This window comes from Microtus ochrogaster, chromosome 6 (assembly GCF_000317375.1).
Source record: "Microtus ochrogaster isolate Prairie Vole_2 chromosome 6, MicOch1.0, whole genome shotgun sequence".
Lineage (NCBI taxonomy): Eukaryota > Metazoa > Chordata > Mammalia > Rodentia > Cricetidae > Microtus > Microtus ochrogaster.
In genome coordinates this window covers 69,520,402-69,548,323 of record NC_022013.1, presented here as the reverse complement: position 1 = coordinate 69,548,323, position 27,922 = coordinate 69,520,402, and the positions used below count along the sequence as shown (strand labels likewise).

The following is a 27,922-nucleotide window of genomic DNA, read 5'->3' as shown; positions in this document are numbered from 1 at the left end:
TGTAGCCCTGGGCCTCTTGAGTGCTGAAATTAAGGCATGTGTCACCAATGCCTGACTAGACCAACGGCATCTCATTAATAGTCTTGTGTGTGCATGTGTGTGTGCGTGCATGTGCTTATGAGTGCAGAAGCATCCCAGGATCCCCAAGGGGCTAGAATTGCAGGTGATTGTGAGCTGCCCAACATGAGTACTGGGAACCAAACCCTGGCCTCTGCGAGAGCAGTTTGCGTTCTTAACTGCTGAGCCATCCCTCCTGCCCTGCACTCAGCTGTCAGTGCTGTAGTTACAGGAAGAACAGGTCCGCAGCTTTGGAACTGAAACTTCTCTTTGTCACCATTTGTTGCCCCAGATTTTTTTTTCCCAGACAGAGTTTTTCTGTGTAGCCCTGTATGCCCTGGAATTTGCTCTGTAGACCAGTCTGGCCTTGCGTTCATAGAGAGCCACCTGCCTCCAGCCCCCAAGAGCTGGGATTAAAGGTTTGTCCCACCACCCTGTGACATACCCCAGAATTTTTAAAGGGAACAGCAATTTTGTGCGGTAGACAAGGCAAAGTAAAAGACTGGCACCCAAATTGCATTTATGTAACACTCTGCCAGCCGTGAACAAATGAACCCTGGTTATCCCGGCTGAAATGGAACGCAGCTGAAGGGGTTTAGCTTCAGGCACTTTCTCGGGTAAGAAAACTTGCAGTTACTCAGTTTGGTATTGGAAAGTACCACGCCTGATCACATGGTCAGGCGTAAAAGGAGAGTACCGACTTCCACAAGTTGTCCTTTGACTTTCACATGCCCTTCATGGCACATGTGTGTCCACACAATATACAAACAAAATCATAAACCTTTTTTAAAGAATGCAAATAATTATATTATCTCTCCTGACCTTGGGCCAATATTGTGCTATTAGACTAATCTCCTTAAAGATTATCGTGGTATTTCTCGTGTTATCTTGATAGAGTAGCAGTTGTGATAGAGTCTCAAAAACAAGTTTTGAATCCCTTTTAGAAAGCCGTGCTAGCCAGGGCAGTGGTGGCGCACACCTTTAATCCCAGCACTTGGGAGGCAGAGGCAGGCGGATCTCTGTGAGTTCAAGGCCAGCCTGGTCTACAAGAGCTAGTTTCAGGACAGGCTCCAAAGCTACAGAGAAATCCTGTCTCAAAAAACCAAGAAAAGAAAAAAGAAAAATAAAAGAAAGCAAGCCATGTAGCCAGATGGTAGTGGCCCATGTCTTTGACCCCAGCACTCAGGAGGCAGAGGCAGGCAGATCTCCCTTAGTTCAAGGTCAGCCTGGTCAACCAAGAAAATTGCAGGACAGCCAAGGCTACATCAAGAAAACCATGCCAAAAAAAAAAAAAGAAAGAAAGAAAGAAAGAAAGAAAGAAAGAAAGAAAGAAAGAAAGAAAGAAAGAAAGGGAAAGGAAAGGAAAAAGAAAAAAGAAAGCCATGCAGACAGAGATAGCTGTGAATTCAACCTAACTCAAACCTACAAACTACGCCCCCTTCCACACTTTAATCTTAGGCTACAGAAACACCCAGCCTACCCTACCGAGTACCCAGTGTTTATCTTAAAGACACAGAATAAAATATGAGCTCCTCAGCCTGGGATAGAAGACCTTCACAAACCAGGTCCTGACAAACTCTATGACTGAGCCCTTTGCTAATCCATAAGCAAGCCTGGGTACTGCCTCTGCCTCCTGAGTGCTGGGATTAAAGGTGTGCGCCACCACCGCCCGGCGGTGGCACACTTTTTTAATCCCAGTACTTGAAAGGTATAGGAGCATCTTCAAAGGCCTGTCTTTCAGTGATGTGGCTGGGACATGCTTTTTCTCTCAAAGGTTTGCGTGCTGGAAGCATCTCAGAGTGGTGGTGTTGAGATGGGAAACAGTTAAGAAAAGGGGATCTAGTGAGTGATAATCAAGTCATCAGACTCTCTCCTCATGAATGAATTATTACTGTCTCTTGAATTTTGTGGGGGGTTTGCCTGGTTTTTTGTGTTTGTTTTTTGAGGCAGGGTTTCTCTGTGTGTAACAGCCCTAGCTGTTTGAAACCAGCTTTGTGGACCAGGTTGGCCTCAAGCTCACAAAGATCTACCTGCCTCTGCCTCCCAAGTGTTGGGATTAAAGGCATGCGCCACCATCATCCCCTGGCCTGGCTTTTTTTTTTTAAATGTGTGTATAATCTTGTTTGAGAGATGGTCTTTATTACTAGCTCAGACAGGCCTTTGAAGATGCTCCTATACCTTTCAAGTGTTGGGATTAAAAAAGTGTGCCACCAAGGTTTACAATGCTACCTCTTTGGGCGGGAGTGGGTCTTTCATGACTGGATCAGAAAGTGGGTTATCAAAAGCAATGCCACTCCATGCTCCTGGTCCTTCTGTATGCAGATAGTTTTCTTTCCACCTCACCATATTGTGACATACCCAGGCGTCCCTTGCCAGGATGCTAGCATAAGCTTTCTGAAAACCTCAGCCACTATAGTCATGAGCAAAAGCAACTTCTCCATAATTTCTCCATTTGAGCTGTTTTGCTGGAGCAACCCAGAACTGACGAAAGCACTTGTTTTATTCTCCTGTCTGGGAATATACCTTCCCCTCCAATTGCCTGGTAAACTGTTACTCAAAACATCTCAAGCATAGCCTCCTAGATGGGCAGAGTAGCACATGCTTATAGTCCTAGCTCCTTGGGAGGCTGAGGCAGGAGAATCACTGTAGCCCAGGAATTCAGAGCCAACATACAACATAATGAGATCATCTTAAAAAAACAAAACAAACAAACAAAAAACCTTAACTAAGCTAAATGAACTAAACAAAGGCTGGAGAGGTGGTTCAGCAATTAAGAGTGTTTGCCTGGAAAGCAAGAGTTCTGGAATTCAGGTCCCCAGAATCCATGTGAATTCATGTAAATGGGTTGCAATTCTGTCCTCACAAAGTGGAGACAGGAGATGCCCCAGAGCAATCAGGCTGGTGATACAGCCATACCAGCAAACTGTGGGCTTGACTGAGAGACGCTGCCAAAAATAATGTGCTGGAGAATGATAGAGAATGAGCCCAGATATTAACCTCAAATAGCCACATACATGTATCCACACACAAAAAAAATAAGATAAAAACAAATTTTAAAAAATCACTTGATTCTGAACCCTTTGTATGTATATGTGTATATATGTATATATGTGTGTGTATGTATACATATGTATATATATTACAGTCCTTTACTCATCTCAATATTTTTTTGTATCTATATATGTGAGCATCTTGTACATGACCCTTATGTATGCAGGTACCTGAGGATTCCAGAAGAGGGTGTCAGATTAGGGTGGAACTGGAGTTACAGGCAGTTCTGAGCTACACTATGTGGACACTGAGAACTAATCCCAGGTCCTCTGCAAGAGCAGCAAATGCTCTTAACTACTGAGCCATCTCTCCAGCCCCCAATCTTACAGTACTTACTACACTTTATTGTAAGTGGTTGTATCTATACCTCCTGACAAATGGTACTCTCTTGTCAGAGAATCATATCTCTCACTGTGGTGGAACATGAGGTGTTCAAATGTTTGTTAGATTACACAATGAATTAATTCAGAATTACGTCTGAATCACTAAAGTCCCTTAGAGATTTGATAAAGAACATTGCCTTTCACAGAGCACTGAGTCCTGTTGACTGGAAGTCACCAGAGAAGTTCCTTGCATTTATCAGTGTCGGGGAAAGTTGTGCTTCTTCTCAGCTACCTAAATTTTTGTTCCCTAAAAGGCTTGTGAGTTTCATATGATTTTAACTACTACGCAGTTTAAGGCCCACCCCCTAGCAGCCACATAGAACTATCTGACGGGCATCTCTGGGTCCTACTCTTCTTAATTTCCATTCAATTCAGTTCCTCAGTCATATTTGTTTGTTGTGTTGCCTCTCAGGAGTCAACCCAAGCTTTTTGTTTGAGGTTTGTTTGTTTCATTTTTCCGAGATGGGGGTTTCTTTGTTTAACAGTCCTGATCGTCCTGGAACTCACTCTGTGGACCAGGCTAACCTCAAACGCACAGAGAGCCAGCTGTCTTCCCAAGCTTTTTGTGGAACAAATATGACAGAAAACCAGGGCGAAGGGTATAGATAATAATCCCACCGATCACTGGTTTTCATCTTTCTTCCTGTGACCTGCTTTTCAGATCCTTTGTCTTTTTGCTCATACCCGGAACTTGGGTAAAACAAGAAAAGCATGGAGGATTAAAAAAAAAAATTTAAGGAAGTCTTTGCTTTCAGGGTTGTGTGTGTGTTAATCCTTAGAATGAGGGACCCAGGACATTTGCACAATGTCTCTGGAGTGAGTGGTTCCTAAAATTTGGGCTCTTGTCACCTTCCTCACCTCACTCCAGCCTAGCCACTGTTCATGCCTTCGGGCCCTGCTCTCGCTTTTCCATGGTCCCCTGTCCTTAGTTCTCAGCACTAAATGAAGAGATGAGGCTGCCCTGCTTGTTGAAGCTGCTGCTCCGCCGTTGGGTGCCAAATGCTGCATCCATTCTTTTGGCCACCATATTGCTCTACTGACTCACAAATAGGCTGCCAGCTGGGTCCGGTTAGTGCACACTTGTAATCCCAGCTACATAGCGAGACTACACCTCAAACATTAATCTCCCTCTCTCCTCTAAATTCCTAGGTTTCATCTAAACCAGGTTTCCCTGCCCTATTCTTCTCAGTTGATTTTGAACCTCTGGAGTAGGTCTTTACAGAGATGGAAGGTCTTAAGGAGCCTGAGTCATAAAGGAAATGGGTCTAAAGATAACAGGGTCAGAGAGTTGGTGGAGCTGCAGATAGACATCAGAAAAATGAAGTCAGAGACAAGACGATGGAATCTAGAGACAAGATTGGGGTGATGGAGTCAACATGATGCGGAGGGTATGGGTGGAGTCAAAAGAAGCAACGACAGTGAATCAGAAACACAAGCAAGTTATCAGAGTGAATGCAGGGCTCAGGGACAGGGAAAGATCCATTTAGGGGAGAAGAGTTAGGGAAGAGGTCTAAAGTCAAGCAAGGGTGTAAGAGTAGAGAAAACTAAGATGACCTGGGAGAATCAGTACACCAGAAGCAGATGGATCCCGCCTACCAGGACCTTCAATTTCTTGCTGGATCTTGAGCTAAAGAGAGAAGCTGCAATCAACCAGCCTCACTCTTCCCTGACACTTTCCACCTCTCTGTACCAGGATGTTTTGGACTAGGGGAGGAGTTCTCACTGATACCCGAGATACCCAAGAGTCATCTCTCAAGCCTGCAGCGCAGGTGAAGTTCTGGTAAGGGACAAGTAATTTCTCACCTGCTCTGAATTCACCTGCAACCAGGAGCCGCTGGCCTTTCATTATCCCTGGATCTCTAGAAAGAAACCTCTACCAGCTGGGAATGGTGGCCCTGAGAGTCCCAGAAGGGGAGTCTGGGCTGTCTGTGGGGGAGGGGAACCACAGGGAAGGGCTGAACCAGGATAAGGAGGCTGAACTGAGGGTTTACCAGGAACTACAAGAACATCATCCCCAATGAAGTCCAATGTTATCTAGTGCCGGCTAGGCGGCTCCTCAGTTAAGAGAATCGACTGTTCTTCTTAGCACCCTTGGCAGCTACGGATGGGAACTCCAGTTCCAATGAGAATCTGATGCCCTCTTCTGGCCTCCATAGGCACTGCACACATGTGAAACACACACCCACAGACAAAACTCATGCCTATTAAAATTTTTTTAAAAATCTCAAAATTAGCCGGGCGGTGGTGGCGCACGCCTTTAATCCCAGCACTCGGGAGGCAGAGGCAGGTGGATCTCTGTGAGTTCAAGACCAGCCTGGTCTACAAGAGCTAGTTCCAGGACAGGCTCCAAAACCACAGAGAAACCCTGTTTCGAAAAAACCAAAAAAAAAAAAAATCTCAAAATTAAAAAGAAAATCCTTTAGTGCCGGTGAGATGGCTCAGGAGGTAAAAGATACCTGCCACCAAGCCCGAAAACCTCAGTTCAACGCTGGGACCCACGTGATGGGAAGAGAGAACTGGCTTCCAAAAGTTGCTGTCTGACTTCCACATATGTACCGTGGTATATGTGGACATACACACATACACACACTGATACTAATACTACCAATAAATATAGCCTGCCAGGCAGTGGTGGTGCACACCTTTAATCTTAACCCCCAGCACTCGGAAGGCAGAGGCAGTTGTATCTCTCTGAGTTTGAGGCCAGCCTGGTCTACAGAGCAAGTTCCTGAACAGCCAGGGCTACACAGAGAAACCCTGTCTTGAAAAACAACAACAACAACAACAACAACAACGAAATACAACCTGTGAGGTGGTACAGTGGATGAAGGTATTTGCCACCAAGCCTGATGACTTGTGTTCGATGTCTGGGACCCACATGATGGAAGGAGAAAACTGGTTCCCTCAGGTTGTCCTTTGACCTCCATACCTGCAGGGGAACCAATTTGCCCCTTCCCAACATGCATACAAAATATATAAGTAAACGGTGTGATATTTTTTGTTAAAGAATCATTATGGCCAGTGGAATAATAGTAAAGGAGCCAGGTATGCTCAGAGAGAAGAGGAAGGCACAGAAAAGTCCACCTCGGCTGTAAACACTCTTTCTTGGGGCCTGGACTTTCCCTTAATGGAGGCTGGTAGGGATGGGGCCCTCTGATGGAGGAGAAAAGGGGAAGGAGGTGTCTGGGGACACAGGGGCGGGGCTAAGAGCAGGAAATGAGCTGGGAACCACCATCGCCCTCCCTTCTCTGCAGGCACCACAACCAGAGAAGGGGACAAAGAGGAAATGACAGATTGGGGTGGGGTGGAGGGGGGGGGCAGAATCATGCCCTTTTTTGTAAGTTGCTCAGTGTGCTGAAAACAAGCTGGCCAGTATAGTCAAGATAGCTCAATTTCAAATCAAATAGGACATGGTTCTGAGCGCGTGCTAGGCAGAGCACTGAGCCAGGGCTTGTCCCTGGGTAGGCTGGCTTTCCAAGGCCACCGCGTAGTAAGCCAGGCAAGGAACCGAGGCAGCTCCAGACAGTGCCCACATCTCTCTTTATTGCAGCTTCTACTCCCAGCTTCAAACCAGGGCTTAAACCATCTCCTTCACTTTTCTGTGTTCCCTACATCAGCAGCTCTCCCCTTGCCTTCTACTGCAAACCTGTTTCTTTTTTGCAAGCAATCTAAAGAAGACGGTCTCTCCTTCCCCCACACCCTCCCGCGGCCCAGCAAAGGTGCAGAAGGGCCAGGTCCTTGCCCCTTGGTGCTGTTCTCTAGCTAGGATGCCTCCCTCCACTCTCCCCAAGCTATGTCCTCAGACCCACTGGGCCCAATCCCACCTCCGTTTATTTTTCTATCAACCACCCCTTCAGCCACTCTCCTGACATGGGACCTCCATTCCTACCCTCTGTCCCCCTCTCCGTCTCCTCACCTGATTCGTCGGCATCTCTAGACTTTATAAATATCACCATCCCCAACTTTGCGTCCCCTTGGAGTTCTTATCCTCACCCTCTCAGAGACCTGCCCCACAACTGTTACAGAAGCGAACCTCTCTGCCTCCTCTGAGCCGCATTTCCTGTCTTTCCTGGGCACAGGTCTCATGGATGGTGATCCTGGGCCACGGGGCCCTAGGAGTTGATTCTTCCCAACAGATCAAAGCAAGCCAGAGAAGACAAGCTCGGTGCCTGCGTGCCAGTCCGCCCACCCGTTCCGCTGCCCCCTGCTCGGTTGGCCTCCTTACCGTCTTGTCCCGAGTGCTGTAGGTGCTCCTGTAAGTCGCACCCAAACACTCGTTCCTTGGAGCAGCCCTTCTTCTTTACTTTCTGCCGAGACTTCATGGCCAGAGCCCCCAGGATCTGGCCCCACCACTTCTGTTCCCCAAGACCTTTGACCTACCAGTCCCCCATGGAATCCCAGTCAGTAGTTTGGTTTGGCCCAGCCCTAGAAGGGCAGGGCTCCAAACTGGAGGTGGAGGGTGGCTTGGGCAACGGACAGCAGCACTTGCCTCTGGGGCCCACTCGGGGCCACACGGAAGTGGATATGGAAGAGGAAGCAAGCTACCAGAACCCTGGCATGAAGCTGTATCTCGTGGCCAAGCTGAGCCCTGGCCCTTTCTCGCACTGTGAAGCTCTAGGGGGGCAGGAAGCTGTGCAGCTCCTCAAACCCGCTTCCTGTTAGAGCATCTTTGCAACCACAGAGCCTGCGGTGGGGGAGGTAGCTGACATTCACATCCTCATCATTGCTGGGACTTCATCTATTGGTCACAAACGGAGGTGATGTCAGGACGCTTGGGTGGAGTAATGGGGCCTGGGGTGTGAGCAGGTGGTTGGCATCTCCAGAGACCCAAATTCGGGGAACAAGGACCAGGCAGAATATACTCAGGATGGAGGAAGCCTCTGGTGGCTTTGTCATCGTGGTCAAGCCACGTTTCTTCACTGAGCCTCAGTTGCCATACCTTTGAAAACGAGGACACAGACCAGCTGCCTTCTGAGTTTCAGTTTCTTTGTAGAAGACTACACGGCTGTCCACCCCACACAGCTGTTGGAAGTTTCCAGCACAGTCAAATTCGAAGCACTTGGCACACTAAGGCACTGGCTTCCCCTAAAGGAGGTCACGTCCACACTTTCCTACCTGAGGGCACTCAGAAATGGCTAAAAGGGTTTTGAAAGCTATTTGTTCCTTCTTAGCTGCAAGTACCTGGGTCCTCACCCTGCCCAGGAGCATAGGAAGGAAGACACTGAGTTCACACTTGTGACTTATCCAGGTCAAGGGGCAAGACAGGAATCAGACAGAAAAGATTTTATCTGTTTATTTAAAAACAGAATATCATTTTATGTACAAATATACATATATTTACATAAAATATACATACTAGGACCCCAGATCCTCGGGGTCCACAAGTCCATGGGAATGGGATGAGAGCCTCTCCGTTAGACCAGACTGCAGGCCAAACAAGGTTGGAATAGTAAATCTCAGTATTCTGGCTGAGTAGGTTTGGGCAGGCTAAAGAAAAACATCTAATCCCAAGCCCCACACATAGAAAATGCCAGAAGAGCCCCAAATTAATGACTCAGAAACCCTGGGGAAGGAACTATTGTCACCCTCGCCCACAGCAGCTCAAACCTCACCTGAACTTCTACCTTGCTACCCTCTGCCCTCTACACAACTGAACCAAGGGCCCTGGACACCAAGTCCCAACTCTGAAGGTCTGAACTGTGGACACAACTGGGGGAAGCTTTGAAGGGCCACGGGAGCCAAACACCCTATCTCTACCCTCTTCTCCCCGTGTTTATACCTCACACCACTGGTTCCAGACTCCGCCAGCTGTCAGTTTCCTCCCCAGAGCCTCTTTGGGTGAAGATGCCCTAGGAGGAGAACTTTCCAGAACCATAAGAATTAGCTCCTGCCGTGGGGTCTGCTAAACAGTCTTGTTGATGCCTATGTGGGCTGGCCTTGCTTAAACCCAGCAAGAAGCATGCACAGTAACAAAAAGGGTTTTGTTTGTTTGTTTGTTTTTTAAGTTTCTTTTTCTCTTATTAAGGGAGCCTGAGGGGACCTCAGGAGGCTCCCTTGGAGGTTAATTTACAGACAGTATGGTGTGTATGTGCAGCAGGCCCACAGGCCACCAGAGGGCAGAGGGCTTCTGTAACAGTTCAAGCCTCTGGCAGAGCCTGCTTCACACTTGCCCCCCAAGGGTGGGAACACAGCTCCCCGACTTTGGAGGTCAGATTCTAGCTCCAGCTATGCCCGCACACCTGGATCTGGCCCACAGTCTCCACATCTCCCTTCCAACCTCTGCATCACTAATACTGCTCTGGGGTCTGAGGATAATACCTGCGTCTGCAGGCAGAGGTCACACATGAGGCACACTAGGCACGAGCCACACCCTAGCAATGTTCTGCGCACAGCCACAAATCCTGTGGCACACACACCATTCGCTGGGACTCTTAACAGGACAGCACAATGCATGCCACACACACACAAGCACACACACACACACACGAGTGCACACACACACAAATAGGAGACACTCAATCAGTGGAGCCCTCCTGATGACCAGGATTGGAGGTAAAAGTGGAGCAGTCAGTGGGGTGGGAAGTATCTTCCTAAAGAAATGCAGGCTTTTAAGGAGGGTTCCCCTAAGAAGAGTTGAAATCCCCCATGGAAGCAGAAGAAACCAGGCCTAGGAAGGGAGGCCGGCCTGGGTCAGACCAGGTGCCCTCGCCCGTTGATGTAGATGCCATTGCCTGTGGGTTTGGCCCTCAGGGTCCCATTCTCCTGAACAAAATGGTTCATGGCCTGTTTGATGCCTTCATCCTGATCCTCCTCCTCTTCTGTCCGCCCAGAGCCTGGAGACAGCAGTTCAGTCTGTGTTTCAATCTCTCTCACTGTGGTCAACGTGGAGTAGCTACGGCCTTCTGGCTCTTCACTCTGGAGACCAAGGGCGGAGGATAAGTCAGCAGTCGAGATCAAACAGGCAGACACAGTAGGGTAGGGATGGGTTGTGGTGGGGTCAGAGGTCAGGTAAAGCACCACGGGTAATGGCTGTCCCGGAGGCATGGGGCTTGGAAATTTGGGGGTGGGGAGGGCAAGAGCAGGTGTTATATATAGGAATGGGGAGACAGAGAACGAAGGCACAGCAGAAACGCGGGGCGGGGCTCACGTGGGAGCCAGGGATGAGAGGCAGGGGCTGGTAGAGGGGGCTGCTGTCACACCACATCTGGGGCCAGGAGAGTGTTGGGGACACCGGTGGGGCCGGGGGCCTCACCATCACAGAGCAGCTACTGTTGTCCTTGAGACTATCGGGGTGGCCCTCCGCTCTCAGCCCTACACTCTCCTCCGGCTGCAGGAGCCCAGACATAGGGGAGGAGGAGTCAGAAGAGAGTCCAGCCTCCTCCCCTCAGCCTCTTCACCTCTCTCACCCTCTACCAGCCTCCTCCCTGATCACCTTTCCCCCAACCCGTAGTTCCCTGTCTCTCTGACACAAACATCCCCCTTCCCACACTCACTCCCAAAAACCCACCCTGGAACCAGCACTGGTGGTGGATTCCTAGAGCAGCCCCCAACCCAGTGCTGAAAGGGCCTTGCAAGGAGGAGTCCCAGCAGCCCCAAAGCATCTATCCCAGGCTAATATCCCAGCCTCGGCTCAGCTCCAGCTATGAGTAAGCAGCCAGACCCAGTATAGGGCTATGTTCCTATCTATGGAGGAGCCCAGACCCAAGCAAACCCGTGTGCCCACGCCCCACACATGCCCCCATCCTTAGCACACACCTGGCTCCTAGGATCTGTATGATGAGAATGCAGCCTTCGGATGGAGTTCTCCCTGGTCAGAGTCAATTCCTCCTCACTGGGAAAGACACCCCCTTGTCAGGACCTGAGAGCAATGACAGCCTCCTACGGCGAATCTAGCCTGGCTGAGCCCGTGTACAATAGCTGGAGCGTACGTATGCCACATAGTGCTAAAGTACACATAGTAGATGACACTTGGAGAATATGGATCTGGGCTTCTCTCAGGCTTATGCCTCCTCATCCAGCTGTGGTCCAGGCCCCAGGCTTTCCTCACTTCCCCAAAGGCTTTGCCCATCTCTGGTGGACAAGCTGTCCAGTCATAGGCTACCCAGTGTCCTCTCTCCTCTGTTCTGGTTCACCTCCTACTTCATTGTCTTTGGTCTCAGCTTGGCTCCACCCACTCGATGTAGCCGGTACTCACTATTTCTGGGTCATCTGCTGTGCTTTCCGTCGGTGATACCGGGACATGAGTACCACCACCACCACCAGGAGGCAGAACAAGAGTGCAGCAATCACGCCCACTACCACCACTGAGGCCGACACTAGGTCCACTTGCTTTCCTGAATCTTGAGGGTCTGCTGGAGACAGGCTGTGTCTGAGGCGCATGCCCAGATCCTTTCTGGATCTACCCCAGACCCCATTGTTACCCAAATATTATCCTCACAGAAGACATCCTCAGCTACCCACTAGTTTAACCCCATCTACCATCCCCAAAGACACTCCTTCCCATTTCTTTCTCTGTCTTGCTTCTTGTTGCCCATCCCCAGCTCCAATTCAGCCTCCCTGTCTTTGTTCCCCAACCACTGTGCTTACCAAGAACCTCCACGGTGACCTGAGAGTCCCTTGAAGAAAGTTCATTGCTGACATGGCAGACGTAGATGCCACTGTGCTCAGTGGTCAGTGGGGGAAAGCCCAGAGTGTCCCCCTTCACTCGCACCCCGCTAGGCAGAGGTCCGTCCAGCCTGAAGGACAGGGAAGCTGAAGGGTGCTGGCTGGGGCAGGCTAAGGCTGCCACCATCCAACGTGCCCAGGCAGCTATTCATCCCCCTCCCCCATGACGTCATCCAGAGCCTCAGGCTGTTCCCACGGTGCCCCTCCCTACCCTAGGCAGGTCTAGGCAGAGGCCCTTTCTCCCTGCCGCCCAGCCTGACCCGGGCACCCCCACACACACTTGGGGAAGATCTACACGCGTGCCATCCCATATGCTCCCACAGGCATCACGTCATCTAGCACCAGGTAACAGGAATACATGCTACAAAGTCCACACAACAGGACACTCCACTCCTAGCTGGCCTCAGAGGTACCTGGAAACTGTGATTGCATGCTCCAACACCTATGATATTACATGGCAGAGAAAACAAACCTAGCCCTAGGCACAAGGCCACATGTATCGTTCATATGTCCACATGTAAGAACATGTCTATCATAGGCTCACATACATGGGTATCTTACCCTTTTGTAATTCTTTGGAAGAAAAGACAAGGGCTCTTGAAGGAACTGGTGGAAGGGGGTGGGTGTTTCTGGGGTGCTAGCAACATGATGGTCATAAGGAGCATTGGTATAACAGCAGTTATAGCCAGCTGTCTTTTTGTCTCGTGCTCTTTTAGCACTCAGAAATAGTTAAAAGATTCATATCTACCATAGTTTTAGTTCATAGTTTAAAGTTAAGGGGTTTTGAAAAGCCAAGAAGATATCTACATATTCCCATGGGTAATCACACATTCCCTGGACTGCACCAGTAATATTTGCTGACTATGCATATTTTTATATTGGTCTGAACATATGCCCTAACTAATATAGGGTTCATCCTGAAAAGAAAAGGATGCTAGTCCCATGCTAGGCCTTTTCTGCAGGCATAGGCCCTTACCGCGTCCAGTTAAATGAGGGAGGGGGCTGTCCTTCACTCAGGCACTTGAGTGTAGCTCCTTCTCGGCCAACATGCCACAAGTTTTGGTCCTCAAGGCCCCTCACAGAGGCCTCTGCAAGGACTGGAGTGGGAGGAGGGAGGAGGAAGATGCTTTAATCCATGAATCCCCTCTTGTCCTACACGAACAACCTCCCTCTCCCCTCCCCCACAGCTCCTGACTACATTGTCAGGTGTTCCCCACCCCCGCCCCAAGCTCAGAGTTTATTTTGTTTGACCTGTGCTGCAAAGCCCGCACGTCCCCAGGAGTAAGGGAGTTTCAGTCTTTCTGACTCTCCGGTGACACCTAGCATACTGCTAACTCACCGAGCAGGTGCTCACTAAGGGCCTAAAAATCCGCCAGTTTGTTAATTTCCCAACAGACGTGTGTTGATTTCCTACTTCGTGCCAAATGGCGGTGTAATCTGGGCTTGCAGTCTAACGCTGGGAGCACACTATCATTTGCTGAACCCTTACAGGATTTCAAATCTGTGAGATGCTTTGCATTCAAGGACGCTAATTCTCATCAAAATCCTGTAGAGTTGGTATAATTACACTCATTTTCTGGTGAATAAAATGAAGTCTAACAAGATTAAATAACTATTGGTAAATAGCAGAACGGCGGCTTGTCCCAAGTCTGCCTCCAAACTCTAAAACTGTATATTATGCAAATACCTTCAGTATCATATTTATATTTTATTCTCCCATCAACACTGTGAAAATAAGGCAGTCTCTTCTACAAAGTTCACAGAGACACCAGGCAGCAGTGGGGCTTGCCTTTAATCCCAGCACTTGAAATATAGTTCACAGAGACCACAATGGTTTTCCCAGTGCATCTAGGTTGGCCCCCAAGTCTTCTGTTCTCAGGCTGACCCTCCTGGCGTGGTTCAGGGTCACAGTGTCTTAGCACTATTTTCAGAACATAGGTTATCTTACCCATCTATCCCAATACTCACAGGCCACTTGGAGGGTGTGGGTGATTCTCTGGTCCTGGAGCAGGCCAGGGTGAGACACCACACAGGTAAGTGGCTGCCCATTCATGCTTCGGCTAGGCACCAGGTGGAACTCTGACGTGACAGCAGCCGAGCGGGAGTGCTTGAAGGAGCGGCTGGCCTGAGTACCTTTGACTTCTGTGTCCCAGGTCACGGTGGGAGCTGGGCTGCCCTCGGCAGTGCAAGAGGCTGCCAGCGTCAGGCCCTGGCCCTCTTCTAGTGGTGGACCAGGATTCAGTGAAGGCAGGGGAGGCACTGTGGATGGGGAGAGGAGTGTATGAAAGATCCGCTGTCAGGAGGCCTCTCTCAGTCCTACCCAGCTGCAAACTCCAGCCCCCCCCTTTTTTTAATTATTGATTTTATTGAGCTATACATTTTTCTCTGCTCCCCTTCCTTCCTCTCCCCTCCCCTCCAACCCTCTCCCATGGTCCCATGCTCCCAGTTTACTCAGGAGATCTTGTCTTAAAAATATGGAACGCTTTACAAATTTGCTTGTCATCCCTGTGCAGGGGCCGTGCTAATCTTCCCTGTATTGTTCCAATTTTAGTATCTGTGCTGCTGAAGCGAGCTCCAGTCCCCCTTTCTTATCTTACTAAGAAAAGTGCCAGATCAGTGGTGTCATTTCAAGTGTCTTTACATTTTTCTTCGCTATTAGAATTTTTTACAACGTGCATAGGTTATTTTTTAAAAAAAAAAAATAAAATAATTTTAGAACTAATTAGATACTATCTATGTAATAATAACAATAATAACCACTGCTTACCATGTGTCGACTATTATGCTAAATGCTTTCATGCATTATCTCATTTGATTCTGCTAACACACTAGTGAGGTGGTATTATTATGCTTTGCTCTTCAGATGAGGAAACCAAAGCTCAAGGAGGGTCAGGGATTGGCTCCAGGTCCTCAGCTCTTAGGTGACAAAGCCTAGAGTCACAGATTTTGTTTTGGGGTGTGTGTTGGCCTCAGATTCTCCATTTTCCTGACTCAGCTTCTGGAGCAGTGTAACTATAGATATTTATCACTATGCCCAGCTTTTTTTTTTTTTTTTTACTCAAGTTTTGTTTTTTTTCCCCCTCCAAGACTTAGGCTACTAACTTCCATCCAAAGCAAAAACATGAAGGCTTTTTATTTCTAACTTCAAAATAACCCAAAGCACAATTTAAAAAAAAAAAAAAATTCTAGCTTCAAAATAGCCCAACCACAAAATTGAAAAGACACCTTGACCATAGGAACAGGTTGACCAGCACCACTTTCCATAATGCAAAGCAGTGGTTTAGAATGCGATTGTGAGCCAGATGGTGGTGGCATGCACCTTTAATCCCAGTACTCGGGAAGCAGAGGCGGAGGATCTCTGTGCGTTCAAGGCCAGCCTGGTCTACAAAGAGAGTTCCAGGACAGGCTCCAAAGCTGCACAGAGGAAATCCTGCCTCGAAAAACCGATAGATGGATGGACAGATGGATAGATAGATAGATAGATAGATAGATAGATAGATAGATAGATAGATAGATGGTAGGTAAACGTGATCGTGGTCTTAGATCACGTCCACTGAAGTCCCAATCAAGGAGCGTATTAACCTATTAACCGCTCCCCTGCTCACATATCACATCACAGCTGGGCCTCGTGTTCACATCTGTGACTCTCACATTGTAAAACCGCAGCACCTAGGGTGGTGAAGAAAGCTTTGCATTGGTGCATTGGTGTCTTTCCTAGAATCAGTAAGTGCAACTTGGAAACGAGGGCATTTAAGTGGAGTCTGCCAGAAGTTCTCAGCCCTCTGAAAAGCTATTCGAAAGAATAAGCCCATGTTCCAGAAGGACAAAGGTGCACAGAGTGAAATTCGGACCGTGGGAAGGACAAGCTCCCTAAAATATGTATTATTCCCCAGCTTTGGCGGCTTTTGGAGAGAATTTATGGATTGGGTGGGAGGGACTGGGTATTCCTCCCTCACCCCTACATGGCCTTATCTTTTATGTTTGCCTGTTCTGCCTCTGCCCCATGCATCTCTGCAGTCCCGTCCTGTCTCCGTTCCCCTCCACACACGAACGAATTCTGATTGTGCCCAGCTGGCTGTACTAACCCAGAACGCGGAGCCGCATCCGTGCCTGGAAGCTGCCGGCGGGGAAAGTGCTGACTCTGCACTCGTACTCGCCCTCATCTGCTTGCACAGCGTTGCGCAGGAGCACGGAGCCGTCCAGAGGGTCTCGTGGGGGCGGTGGTTGCTCCACGCGGTCCTCATAGGCAGGGCTCACATGAAGCCCATATTTGGAGTGCAGTAGGGCCAGCTCCCGGGTGCCCTCGTTTGGGTCCACCCGAGCCCACGCCACTTGCCCCACCTGCTCGTCAGGATCCCCTCGGTAGAAGCAGGGCAATTTTGCGTCCTGGCCCAGCACCACCGTCACTAGGTCCGAGGTCTCCAGCTCACCCGCCGGGCATCGGCCTGCAGGGGGTAGACAGTAAGTCAGAGTGGGGGGGGGGGGGGCTGCCAGAACCAAAGGAACGCAATCAAAATGATAATGACAGCAAAGGCAGCTGGAACTCCAGGAGCAATTTGTGCTTGCAAAGCGCATTCTGGCCATTACCTCATTAGATCCACTCAACATTCCCAAGAGGGTAGGCGTTATTATCACCATTTAACAGAGGAGGAAACTGAGACCCAGAGGGAAGTGGCTTCCCTAAGGCCACACAGATGATTTATGGAAGACTCACCCTGTTGCCGTCTAGAATTCTATTTGAGCAAAGAAACTATAACAGGTCCAGAGACCTAGCTTCTGCCCCTCACAGAGCTCACAGCCTTCCAGGAAATGGAATCTCTGCCCAGAAAAACAGGAAACCAAGGACAAATTTCACAGGAGGCACAGTCTACGAAGTAGGGTAAAAGTAAAAGCCAGTGCTTTTGGAAGGAATGTTGAAGAGTGGTTGAAAATGTTCAGAATGTTTGGGGCTTGGGATGGGCCATTTTGGAAGGATAAGGCCGTTGGGAACGCTTTTTCCCGTGGCTTGAAGATGAGAGTCCTGGATTCCCAGAGAGAAGGAGGTCTTCCATGTGGGAGGAATGGCATGAACAGGCTTAGGGGCAGGAACCAGCAAGTCACTGAAGACAAAAAGGGCCCCTAGGTCAGGGGCCTGGAGAGATGAGGTCAGGGCAGGTACACAGCAATTGTCAGAATGTTGAGCCAGAATCAGAGGACCAGGGATGAAGGACTAGTGCTTTGGTAATTGATGAGCAGCTGTAAGAAGCATTTGGAAATTTTGAATTTAGATACATCCATTACATAACCTTACTGGCAAATAAAGATCCATTTCCTGCCCTCATGGAACTCGAGGTCTGTTTAGGAGGAAGAAATACAAATGATAGACATCCATCCATCCATCCATCCATCCACCCATCCATCTGTCATCTATATCTATCTATCATCTATCTATCTATCTATCTATCTATCTATCTATCTATCTATCTATCTATCATCTAGCTACTAACAGACAGGCATAGAATTGTGCAATGATAATTTTTTTTTCTTTCTCCTCTTTCCACCCTCCTCCTCTTCCTCTTTCTTTTTAAGACAGTCTAACTATGTAGCCTGTCAGGCTGGCTTCACCTCACTGTTCTCCCACCCCAGCCTCCGGAGCGCTTAGATTACTGGATACACCACCCCACCTGACTTGCAATGGTGGTTTCTGGTTTAGTGTTTGGTGTCTGGGTCCTAGGTTGTTTGAGGCATGTGGGAGTCATAGGGAAGGCTTCATGAGTGAGTTGAGTGGGATCAGGAGGCCCGGGAGACCTAGAAAGGCATTGATAATAGAGGATCAAGTAAGCAAACACCTAAGGAAGTAGAAAGGCTGGTTGCTGGTTCAGGAAGCAAAGAGAAGAGGACCCAACCTAAGGGTGTGTGTGTGTTGAGCTGCAGGGAAACCATAGCTGGGGTAGGGTGGGTCCGAATAGCCCAGGACTACCCGTGCCAGGAAAAGGAATTCAAATTTGGTCAGTAGGAAGTGGAGAGTCACCAAAGCTTCCCTAGCTAGCAAGTTGCATGAAGCAGGTGACAACATATAGTCTGACCAGAAAACAGGTCATGGAAAATGACCGAGGCAGGTACCATGAGGCCGTAGCCTGGCAAGGTGGTACTGGGCAGATAAAAGGGGGCATTTGGTGGGGATTTGGTCACTGACTAGAAGAGAGGTGGGGAACAGGAAAAGATAACTGGATATCTAGAATGAGTAGCTTATAAAGAAGGTTGGGCCTGGGAATGCCTATGGTTATAAGTAAATAAATAAACAAAACCCGGGGTCAGAGGCCGGGCCAGGGCAGAAGAGTGTTCTGGGATGGCCAGAGCTTCTACTTAGAGCATCCAACTTTTGATAATCCCTGCCTCTAACCAGTACCCCCCACACCCTGCTGTCTGTCACCTTTGCTCACACTGTACCCCTGCCTGGAATGCTCTCCTCCCTGTGTCTGGTTGCTCCTACTCATCGCTGTCTGGAGAACACCTACTCACGCCTTAAGACTCTGCTTAGACATCATTTCCTCCTGAGTCCTCCCCTCCCTCCCCCCACCTCAAGCCGCTTTGAGTGCCCTGCCCGTGTGCTCCGCCAGCACTCTGCTTTAGCCTCAATCATAGCGCTTTAACCTATAGATCAGACTTTCTGTTTTCATGTTCTCCTTCCCCAAGGCATTGAGCTTCAAAAGAGTCGAAACAGGATCATGTATCACATATTAAAAACATGGTTTCTGATTTCATGCTCAGTCAGTGGTATGTGGTCTCCTTCCTGTCACCTAACTGGACGCTGATGAATGTTTATTGACTGAGTGAATCAATGAATGAGTGAACAAAGCCAGGCTTGGTAGCCCATACACTTATCCCAACACTTGGGGAAGCTCAGGCAAGAAGATCTTGGGTTCAAAGCCATCATCCCAAGCAAAAGGGAAACAATGTCTCAATCCCCACAAAAATCAAAAACAAAAAGAATATACAAATGAGTGAGCAGATGCATGAAAGAGGCAGCAGAAAGAAAGTAGAACTAAGAGGAAGGCACAGTCCCTTATTTGGATGAGGCAGAGAAAGTGTTGGCATGGCAACCTTGGGGCGGGGGGGGGGGGGGGGGTAAGATAAACTGGCTGTCTGGGTTCACTGCCAGAGCGAGCAACTCTGGACCAGACAAAGGACCAAAGGACGAAGGCGATGGAGACAGGCAGGCATGTAGTGAGGAAACGAAGCATGGAGTAGGGCAGAGGGTTTCAGGGAGACAGATGAATGGGTCTTGTGGCCCTGATAGGAGGGGTGGAGGGAAGGATGCTGCTGCTGGGAGTTGGGAGGGCCCCAGACTGGACGGGACAGACCTGCAGGGCCAGATACCAGGGCCCTGACCTGCCTAAGCTGACATGGGTCCCACCCAGCCCAGCCTGGGAGTCCAGCTTGCACCCCTCCCAGGTACCTACTCCTAGCACTAAAGGGAGTAAGGTTGTCAAAAAAGCCTGGCGGTGGGGTGCAATATGGGCTCTCAGCTCACTCTGCTGCAAAACACTGATGTAGATTTAAGTCACAATAATGTGGAGGCATGTCACAGGGACCCCAAGTCCTGCCCACCAGGAGATAGAAATCCTTCCAAAGACATTTCTGTGACATTGGCAGATCCCATATTTCCATCGTTAAATTTTTACTTACTTATTTATTTTTTTATGTGTATGAATGGTTTGCTTGCATATATGTATGCTATGTGCCTGGTGGCCATGTAGGCTAGCAGAGAGCATCTGATGTCTTGGAATTGGAGTTACAGGTGGCTGGTCACTGCCATGTGGGTCCTGGGAATTGAACCCAGGTTCTCTGCAAGAACAAGTGCTCTTAACCATCATCTCTCAAGCCCTTACACTGGCCCCTGCCCCCACTACAAGTCATCCATATTCTGTCCCCCAAAATACCTCCTTAAAGCACAGTAAGAATTGGGTACCCATCACATGCCTGCGTCTCCATCCATAATGTTCCTAACCTGTGAGTCCGAAATCCTCATCCTGAAGGTACAAGCCCCAGTTTTGCAGACTGAGGCACCTAATGGGAAAGTTCCTTTGGAATTGATCCTACAAAACCCACACTGTCCTAAAGCCGCTGTTTAGTGGAAGTATCTTAGGCTGAGGCATCCCCACTTCCAATGGCCTTCAGTTCATCTTCTAAATCAAAAGAGATGAGTTAAGAGAAGTTGGGGCCAAGGATCCTTGTCCTGAGCTAAATGGACCCAAGAACCCAGGCTTCCAAGCCAGGGCAAGCCAGGATTGTCTCCTCCTCTCCCCCACCCAGTGCCTGCCTGGCGTCAGCATGATGATGTCACCAGGCTGAAGGAGACACACCGCCTGCCTGGTGAGGTCACCTTATGGGCATGCAGTAGCCAGGACAGGCCAAGCCCACAGACCCTTCTACTGCTGCAAGTGTAGTTTGCTGAGGCTGGTGGCCTCTAGCTTCCTGGGCACTCCTCCTCCTCCTGACTCTCCCCACCCCTCCTCTCAAGGAGCACCAGGACGCTGGTCAGGAGCCTTAGTGACTCAGAAGCTGCCACAGAGCAGCAGGCCTAGCCACAGCCACCACCACCTTGCGCAAGGGAGAGAACAGGCCCAACTGGCCAGACGGGATCCCTGCCCTCAGCCTCCCCCACCCCTGGCCAGGCCCCCTCAGGCCTCTTTGGGGCCCTGCCTTTTGTGTACCCCGCCCGCTCCCAGACAGGTCCTCCATTCCTGGCTTGGGCTAGCTGGCTACACCCTACTCTGTTCCCTTGGCTCCTACTTTCCTTTCTGTGTAAGTCTTGGCCTTTAAGCTCAAAAGGGGAAACTGAGGCTGGCAGTTGCAGATACCCAAACCTTAGCAATGTGTTTGAGAATGAGATTTTTTTTTTGAGGGACTTTTATCCATCAGTGTCTTCTATTGGTGCATAAGAGGATGTACACACATTGGGGTCCTTGAGGTGTGTCTGTGTGACAAAGGTAATAACTGTCAAGTCTTTTGTGTCTGAATCTTTGGATGAGGGCTAGGCCAGTTTTTCTAGTTCGTATGAATGTGAAACTATTTCCTTGTAAGAACCTGGGGGTGTTTCATACATATATGTGTTCACAGCTCTCTTCGGGGAAATCTACATCCTAACTTTTCTGTACCCAGAGGGAAGAGCTATGTGTTAGCATATGAACATATATGCACGCACCATGACATATACATCTCACCCTCTGAACACACAGTCCACATCACCCTACTACGGAACTCCACACACACAGTAAATATTTTGATGGCGTTTATCTTGGCTTCCGCACGTCTGGCTCAGCTGCATTTGGTCAGTGTGTGGCTCTGGGCTTCTGCCCATTCTAATGTTGCCCCTGGCTTCCCTCTCCATCTCGCCCCAAGACTTCAGGGCAGATTCATCTCAGGCTAAAGGTGGAGGTAACCAGAGATGAGGTCACTGTCCCTCCAGGTGATGGGAAATTGCCACCGAACCTCCCTGACAAACAAAACAAAGGCTCCCTCTCTTTTTCTCTTTGGGTTCCTACAAAGGGACTCCCACCCTTTTTACCCCCTATGGCCACACCCTTGGGCCCCCTCAGGACTCTGACCCCCCAAGCAGAGATTCTTCCCTGGGAATCTCTGTCGGGGCTTTGCTACTTGCTACCACCAGAAAAACCAGCTCTGGCTCCAGGCCTGGGGTAAGAGCTGTCTGGTGCAGGTTCGGTGGGAAGCAAGGGGAGGGGGGGTATGCCTGGGGCTAGGGGGAGGGGTCCAGGCTGTCTAGGGTCTCATATTTTTTGTTAACTCTTGCCTCCCTCCCTTCACTGCTTCACCAGAGAAGGCTGGCGTAGGTGTGTTAGAGGTAAGAGAAGACTTGAGAGGGAAGCTTCTAGTCCCCGTCCACCCAGGACAGGTGACACAGACAAAGCAAATGGTTATTTTGGACTTTCCTCTGCCCGTAACCTTGGCCTTGGAATTGAGGGACTTTGAAAACCAAAAACTTTCCCTCTGCCTTCACCCACCTCCCTTACATACCCCTCATTTTTCCTAAGCCCCCCAGCTTAACAAGAGCTTCCCAAGCTGGGCAAAGCGCCCACCCACAGATTAGTGTCTAGGGAGGGGGGCCACATAAGTAACAGAGGGAAAGAGGAACAATGGGGAGGACGGACAGTTCATGAGGCAGGCGGCTCTGCCTTAGACACAGCTCTCAGCACAGATAAGTCCCCTAAACCCCCCAGGAGCCAGAGTCTGAGCCCTGCTGAGTCACCGCTGTGGGTGGGTGGGAGACCTAGAATTCAACTTCTCTCAAACCCCTGAGATCTAGCCTCCCCCTCCACCACCCAAATTCTGCCCATCCCTTCTCCCATTGTGTCTAGCCAGCTTCATTCCACATCACAGCCCTAACTTAGCTTTCAGAACAGTTTTAGAGAGACGTGTTGGGGTGGGGGTGGCACAGAAAGCCATGGGAACAGGTCCTCAGGCCACAGGCACCCTGTTGGCTCCTGTTCCAGTGAAAGGATAGGGTATGGTACCCCCATTCTCCTCCAGAAAACAGGTGGGTACCTCCCATTTAAAACTTAATTGCTTTAGATTCTGTTTCCAGATGTGGACCCCAAAGTTCCTCTGCTCTCTGTGCTCCTGACTCAATTTGCCACTTTTCATTTCCATCCCTTCTTTATCGAGTCTTTTCAAGATTTGGAGTCCAGATTCTACAGGCATTCTCTCCCTAGAGGACTTGCTTCCCTCAGTGGCCCCAGGACCCCTGGAGTCTGAGGCTATACTCTAGAAGATGGGACTGTGCACATTAACCTTATCACTGCTATCTCTGTAGCTGGGGGTCTCTCCACCCCCCCTCCACCCCCACTGCATCAATACAAAATGCTAGGATGGAACCAGGGTCACTGGGGCCAAGGGCTTCCCTGGGATTCTCCTGGTTCTCCACACCTGGGCGGGGAAGCAAACCTCCCTTTCTGGCTTCTCTGGGTTTGGGTAGGCCCTACAGGAAAGGGCCTGCCCACCTCTGTCATCGGGAGCAGAAAAGCAGGGATGGGGCCCCTCCCTTTCTAGGAAATTAATCTCAACAGAAAGTTGATCCTAACCGTCAGAAGACAGAATTTAGAATTCATGGACCAGCTTACTCCCAGGGCCCCCGCAAGACTCAAAGAGTTAGAAACTGGGAACCTATAGGAAAACAGTTTGCAGACTCAGGCCCCTCAGCCCCAGGGCAAGAGATGGGGGAAGGAGGAGGGATGGGACCTCACCCGGAAACTCATCCCATTAAGGAGAAACAAAGAGCTGTGGTGTTGGAGGCGCCTCCCAAGCCTGGGCTCCTCTCCCTGTCAGGGGTGGGGCAGGGCCCTAGGGCTCAGTGCTCTAATGGTCCTGGAGTTGGGGGGCAGGTGTCACTTTGCAATTGGGCCAGGAAGGCTGTGTCCTTGGGAAGGGTCCTCTCAGCCACAGGGAGACTGATCAATTCTTCAACCACCACAACACTTCAAGCCAGGAGCTGGACAATCAATCACAGAAGCCTAGTATTTCAGAGTCAAAAGGTCTGCAGAGACCCTCCAGTCCTTCTCGGTCTCCTGATGCAGTTTCTCAGCTGTTCAAAAATACCTAACAAATTAATGGAAGAAATGGGATCAGAACTCAAGGCTCTTGATTTCCAAATCTGAGGGGTGTTCAGAGATATAAAATGAGTCTAGGTTCCTAGGGCCATTAACGAGATGCCTACACATACACACAAGGGAGCCAAACTGAAGGGGATGGGACTCTCTAGTCCTTGGGCTGTGGCCCCATAGTGCGAGCTTCCAGGGATTCCTGGGAACAGCCTTCATCTCTGTGCAGGTCATGGCAGCAGAAGTTCAGTGACATCCGATTAGCTACTAGCATCCTGGGCAATCCTGGAGCCAGCCTTTCTCCTCAGCTTAGCTTCTCCCAGACCTGGGTGAAGTCTGGGGCAATCTTCTAGCCAGGAGTTCTGTCCCTCTTCTCTGGGCTTCTACTAGAAAGACCAGCTTTGCCTCCTGGAGAAGGAAGGCGGGGGTACTACCCTTACCACTGTATCTAGTATCTAGTAGCCAGCCTCTAGTACCACATGCTTTCAACTATCCTGGTTTTTTTTTTTTTTTTAACAAGGAGTCAGGTGACCAAGGCCCTAACCCTGGTTCTGCTTTTTACACTGAGTAATCTTGCAGATCTCACCGGCCCATCTGTTTCTCTTGGTTTTCCCATCTTTAAAATGAAGGAGTTGGAGTAGTGATGTCTTTGATCCTACCCAAGTCCTGAGACAGCATGGCTTCATTCCTCAGGGGTGGGTAGATTCCCCAGGAAAGTATCAGTTGGGTTCCCTGGCCCAGCAGGAGGCCCCACCCTCTTGGCTTAACCCAGGGAAAAGGGCTATCTGGAAAAGGGAAATTAAGGGCAGGGGCTGAGGGTAAGGGCAGGTGGCAGAGGTTGGAGCTTAGCGTCCTGATACTGGAGAGTGACCCCCTGACCCTTCTGTTACAAGACCAGAGTGAGGGCAACCTCGAAGCCTTCCAATCCAGGCATCTATGCCTTGTTCTCCATCTATGCCTTGCGTGTGTGTGCTTCAACTGAGAATGAGGGTGGGGAGAGAGTCACCAAGTGCTGCTGGACAACTGGGAGTCCCTGCTTCTGTTTCTTGAGCTGAGGACCCTACTGTCCTCTGCAGACAAGGCCCTGTCTTCCTAAGGAAAAAGAGCTCTTAGCTACTCCTTCCCCAGCAACAGCCAATAGCATCCTACTTTGGTCCCCTTGCCCGCATATTCTGTCCCTCTCGCTCTGACAATGATACATTCTGATGTTTTATGTATGTTCCGACTATATTAGGCAAGAAAGTCTAAGTATTGTATAGGCATTCAACAGAGGAAATGGAAAGATAATAAATGAATAAAAGTGGACCGCATCTCATCTAGAAGACCCTTTACCCTTTAACGCCCCTCCCCCATTGTGTAAGAAACACACACCATTATTCCCCACCTACTAGTGTGTGCCAGGGAGGGAGAGGCGCTAGGGTGAGGGGAGTTTCATGGCTTTCCTGTAATCCCACAATAAGCACCCCAATCCTGCGCTCAGAATATTACTATGAGAGGAGAAGGAGACAGAAATGCCCCTCCACTCCCCAGACACCAGGTTTCCTGCTCCTGGTGAATGCTGAGGCAGGTCTGAAGTCCAGTGGGTAGGCCACAAAGCTTTCAGGAAGCCCTGGGGTAAGCAGGGTCCTCGGAGTCCACCTTTCAGCCCACCTGCCCTGTGTGCGTAAGTGCGTGTGTGTGTGTGTGCGTGTGCATGTGTGCGCGTGTCCGTATGTGCGTGTGTGCATGTGTGTGTGTGTGCAAGTGTGCGTGTGTGTGCGTGTGTGTGTGCGTGTGTGTGCGCGCGTGTGTGTGTGTGTATCTACAGAGGCCTTGGCAAGCAAGGCTTTAGCAGAGGTAGTTAGGGACTGCAGACATTAAGTGGCTTGGTCTTGGGACAGAGAGGAGACTTGAGAAGAAAGAGCTACATTGGTTCTTTTGAGGGCACTGATGGCAAGTGGGATGACCAGGAGAGAGAGATTGTCTTCTCCATCCGCATCCGGAGTCCAAGGAAAGGGAATGTTTGGGTATGTGGTACATTCGTGTGTGTGTGTGTGTGTGTGTGTGTGTGTGTGTGTGTGTGTGTGTGTGTGTGTGTGTGTGTGTGTGTGTGTGTGTGTGTGCCTGTCTCTGCCAGGAAGAACTCAAAAGCAAGAGTCCTGACGGTTCAGGCAAGTCCTACCTGTAAACGATGCCAGGAACAACAGCAGCAGCCAGGCTTCAAGGCCCCACATCTCGGCTCCCAGGGACAGGGGCATTGGCTGAAAGGCAGACCTGGCCAGTGATTCTGAGTTCCACGGAGTTCTCCCTGGGAGCCGGTTCTGGAGCTGTGTAAAGCTCTGACCCAGAAGGCAGGAAGTCACGGAGTCCCCAGGCACTGAAGTACCTGCCTATCTCACTTGGGTCTCCACTAGGGGACCCAGGCCCCAGTTCTACCCACCCAGCCGTGGCTACCCCCAAGAAGCCGTGATCGGGAGCCCTGAGCTCCCCCAGAGCTGCTTCCCACGCCGTGGCCAACAACGAAGGCAGAAACCTGGGAACCTGCTAAGCAGGTCAGAACAGGTGCGTCTCCGGGGGCCGGGCCTGGCACAGAGAGGAGACTCCGCAGCCACCGCCCCCACGGCCTGGGCTAGCTAATGGGCGCCAAGGAGGGAGGGAAGAAGGGACGAATCTGGGTGCGGGCAGTGGGATCTCATCAGCAACAGGGGCTTTACCTGTGAGGCCATGGACAGCAGCGTGAGGGTGGTGGTGAGCCTCTAGCAGGGGGCATGGAACAAGGAGGCCTGGGTGTCTTAAAGACGGAAGCACCAGATGTGTCTGAAAAGGCACCCAACCCTTTCATATGACAGCCAGGTCAGCTGTTTCCTGGGGTCCCTGACAAGTTCCTCAAACTCCTGAAGGATTCAACTTTTGGTGCCACAGAATCAGAGAACTGAGGAGGTCCCTGGCCTGCTGGCCCATGTACCTCATGCTTCAAAAGGCCTAAATAGGAGGATGGATTTGCTAGAGGACAGTCAAGTTAGTATAGTGATTTTCTGGAGGCAGAAAGGTAGTTCAGAGAGCCCTTTGAGAAAGAACTTCACTGCTTTCCTCTGGCCCACCCCTGCATGGGAGAGGAAGAGGGGCTGACCAGGGGATTAGCCCTGTGAATTCCTGCTTTTCCTCTCAGAACCTTTGCTCAACAACTTAACCCAAGGCAGGAGATTTAAAAGTGCATCAGTGCAACCCAAACAGGGGGGCTTTCCTCCTTCTCTATGGTGTGCCCCCCATGGTCATGGGGAGGACACTGTGTCTGGACGTGGCGAGGATCTCACTCTATCCTTGGACCCCTGTAACTCTTCTGCTCATCTGATCACACATTTCCAATTTGGGTGAATAAAAGTAACCCAGGGACAGCTAGAGAGCCGTAAGAAGGGGTACATATCCATCCCCTGAAAGAGGGAGGCGGGATCGCTGGCAGACTGGAATTTCACAGACAGGTAAAAGTCAGACATGCTGGTGCATCTCCGCAGGCCCAGCCCTTGGGAGGTGAAGGCAGTTTTGACTACACAGAGTTCTGGGCTATCCTGGGCTATATGAGGCTCTACCTCAAATAATAATAATAACTTTAAAAAGACACATGCATGGGCTGGAGAGATGGCTCAGGGGTTAAGAGTACTGGCTGCTCTTCCAGAGGTCCTGAGTTCAATTCCCAGCAACCACATGGTGGCTCACAACCATCTGTACTGAGATCTGGCGCCCTGCTCTGGCGTGCGGGCATACATCGAGGCAGAATGTTGTATACATAATAAATAAATAACTAATAATAAAAAAAAGACACATGCATGTGGAAATAAACCCAGGGGAAGAGAATAGAGAGGTTACACAGTTCTCATGTCCAGAAGCATAGAAAAGAAGAAAGAAGTATCACTAACGGGGGAGGTAATTAATGTAGGAGATTTTCCCCAACTCTACCTGTTCTGGTTTTCTTGTTTGTTTGTTTTTTAGGCGGAGGCGTAGGACCAGCGCTTTGTGCATACAAGCTAAGCTCTCTACCACCAAGCCACTTTCTCAGTCCCCTTACCTGTCAATCTTCTCATCTCTCAAAACTGACCTCAAAGGCCATATCTCCCTTGAAGCTTTCTCGGCTCCTCCCACCTTTCTTCTCGTCTTCCTCGGTCCTTGCCAGTCTCTTTATTATAGCTTGTGCAC

The 27,922-nt window shown here is 49.8% G+C and overlaps 2 protein-coding genes and 1 non-coding gene across 4 annotated transcripts in view; all 3 read right to left on the bottom strand.

The window, feature by feature from the left end:
• The window catches only part of Arhgap30 (Rho GTPase activating protein 30), a 23,720-nt gene extending 15,803 nt beyond the window's left edge, over nt 1-7,917 (bottom strand). The window contains exon 1 of the mRNA XM_005348821.2: nt 7,717-7,917. Within this exon, the coding sequence (XP_005348878.1) occupies nt 7,717-7,813 (97 nt within the window). The 5' untranslated portion in view covers nt 7,814-7,917. The remainder of the gene's footprint in view (nt 1-7,716) is intronic.
• A 2,254-nt stretch (nt 7,918-10,171) lies between these two features.
• Nucleotides 10,172-25,989, bottom strand: Nectin4 (nectin cell adhesion molecule 4). Of its 2 annotated transcripts, XM_005348811.2 has the most exons (9): nt 25,914-25,989; nt 16,241-16,600; nt 14,124-14,414; nt 13,132-13,252; nt 12,078-12,226; nt 11,686-11,839; nt 11,247-11,322; nt 10,744-10,818; nt 10,172-10,406 (listed from the first exon to the last, which is right to left on the bottom strand). In XM_005348811.2, exons 1-9 carry the CDS (start codon nt 25,987-25,989, stop codon nt 10,182-10,184), a joined length of 1,527 nt encoding a protein of 508 aa, XP_005348868.1. In that variant the 3' UTR covers nt 10,172-10,181. The 2 variants fall into 2 exon arrangements, with proteins under 2 accessions (XP_005348868.1, XP_005348869.1); XM_005348812.2 differs by lacking the exon at nt 10,744-10,818.
• Nucleotides 14,624-14,730, bottom strand: LOC113456246. The gene has a single exon (XR_003377096.1). It is a non-coding gene; the product is annotated as a U6 spliceosomal RNA (small nuclear RNA).
• Nucleotides 25,990-27,922: the final 1,933 nt, after the last annotated feature.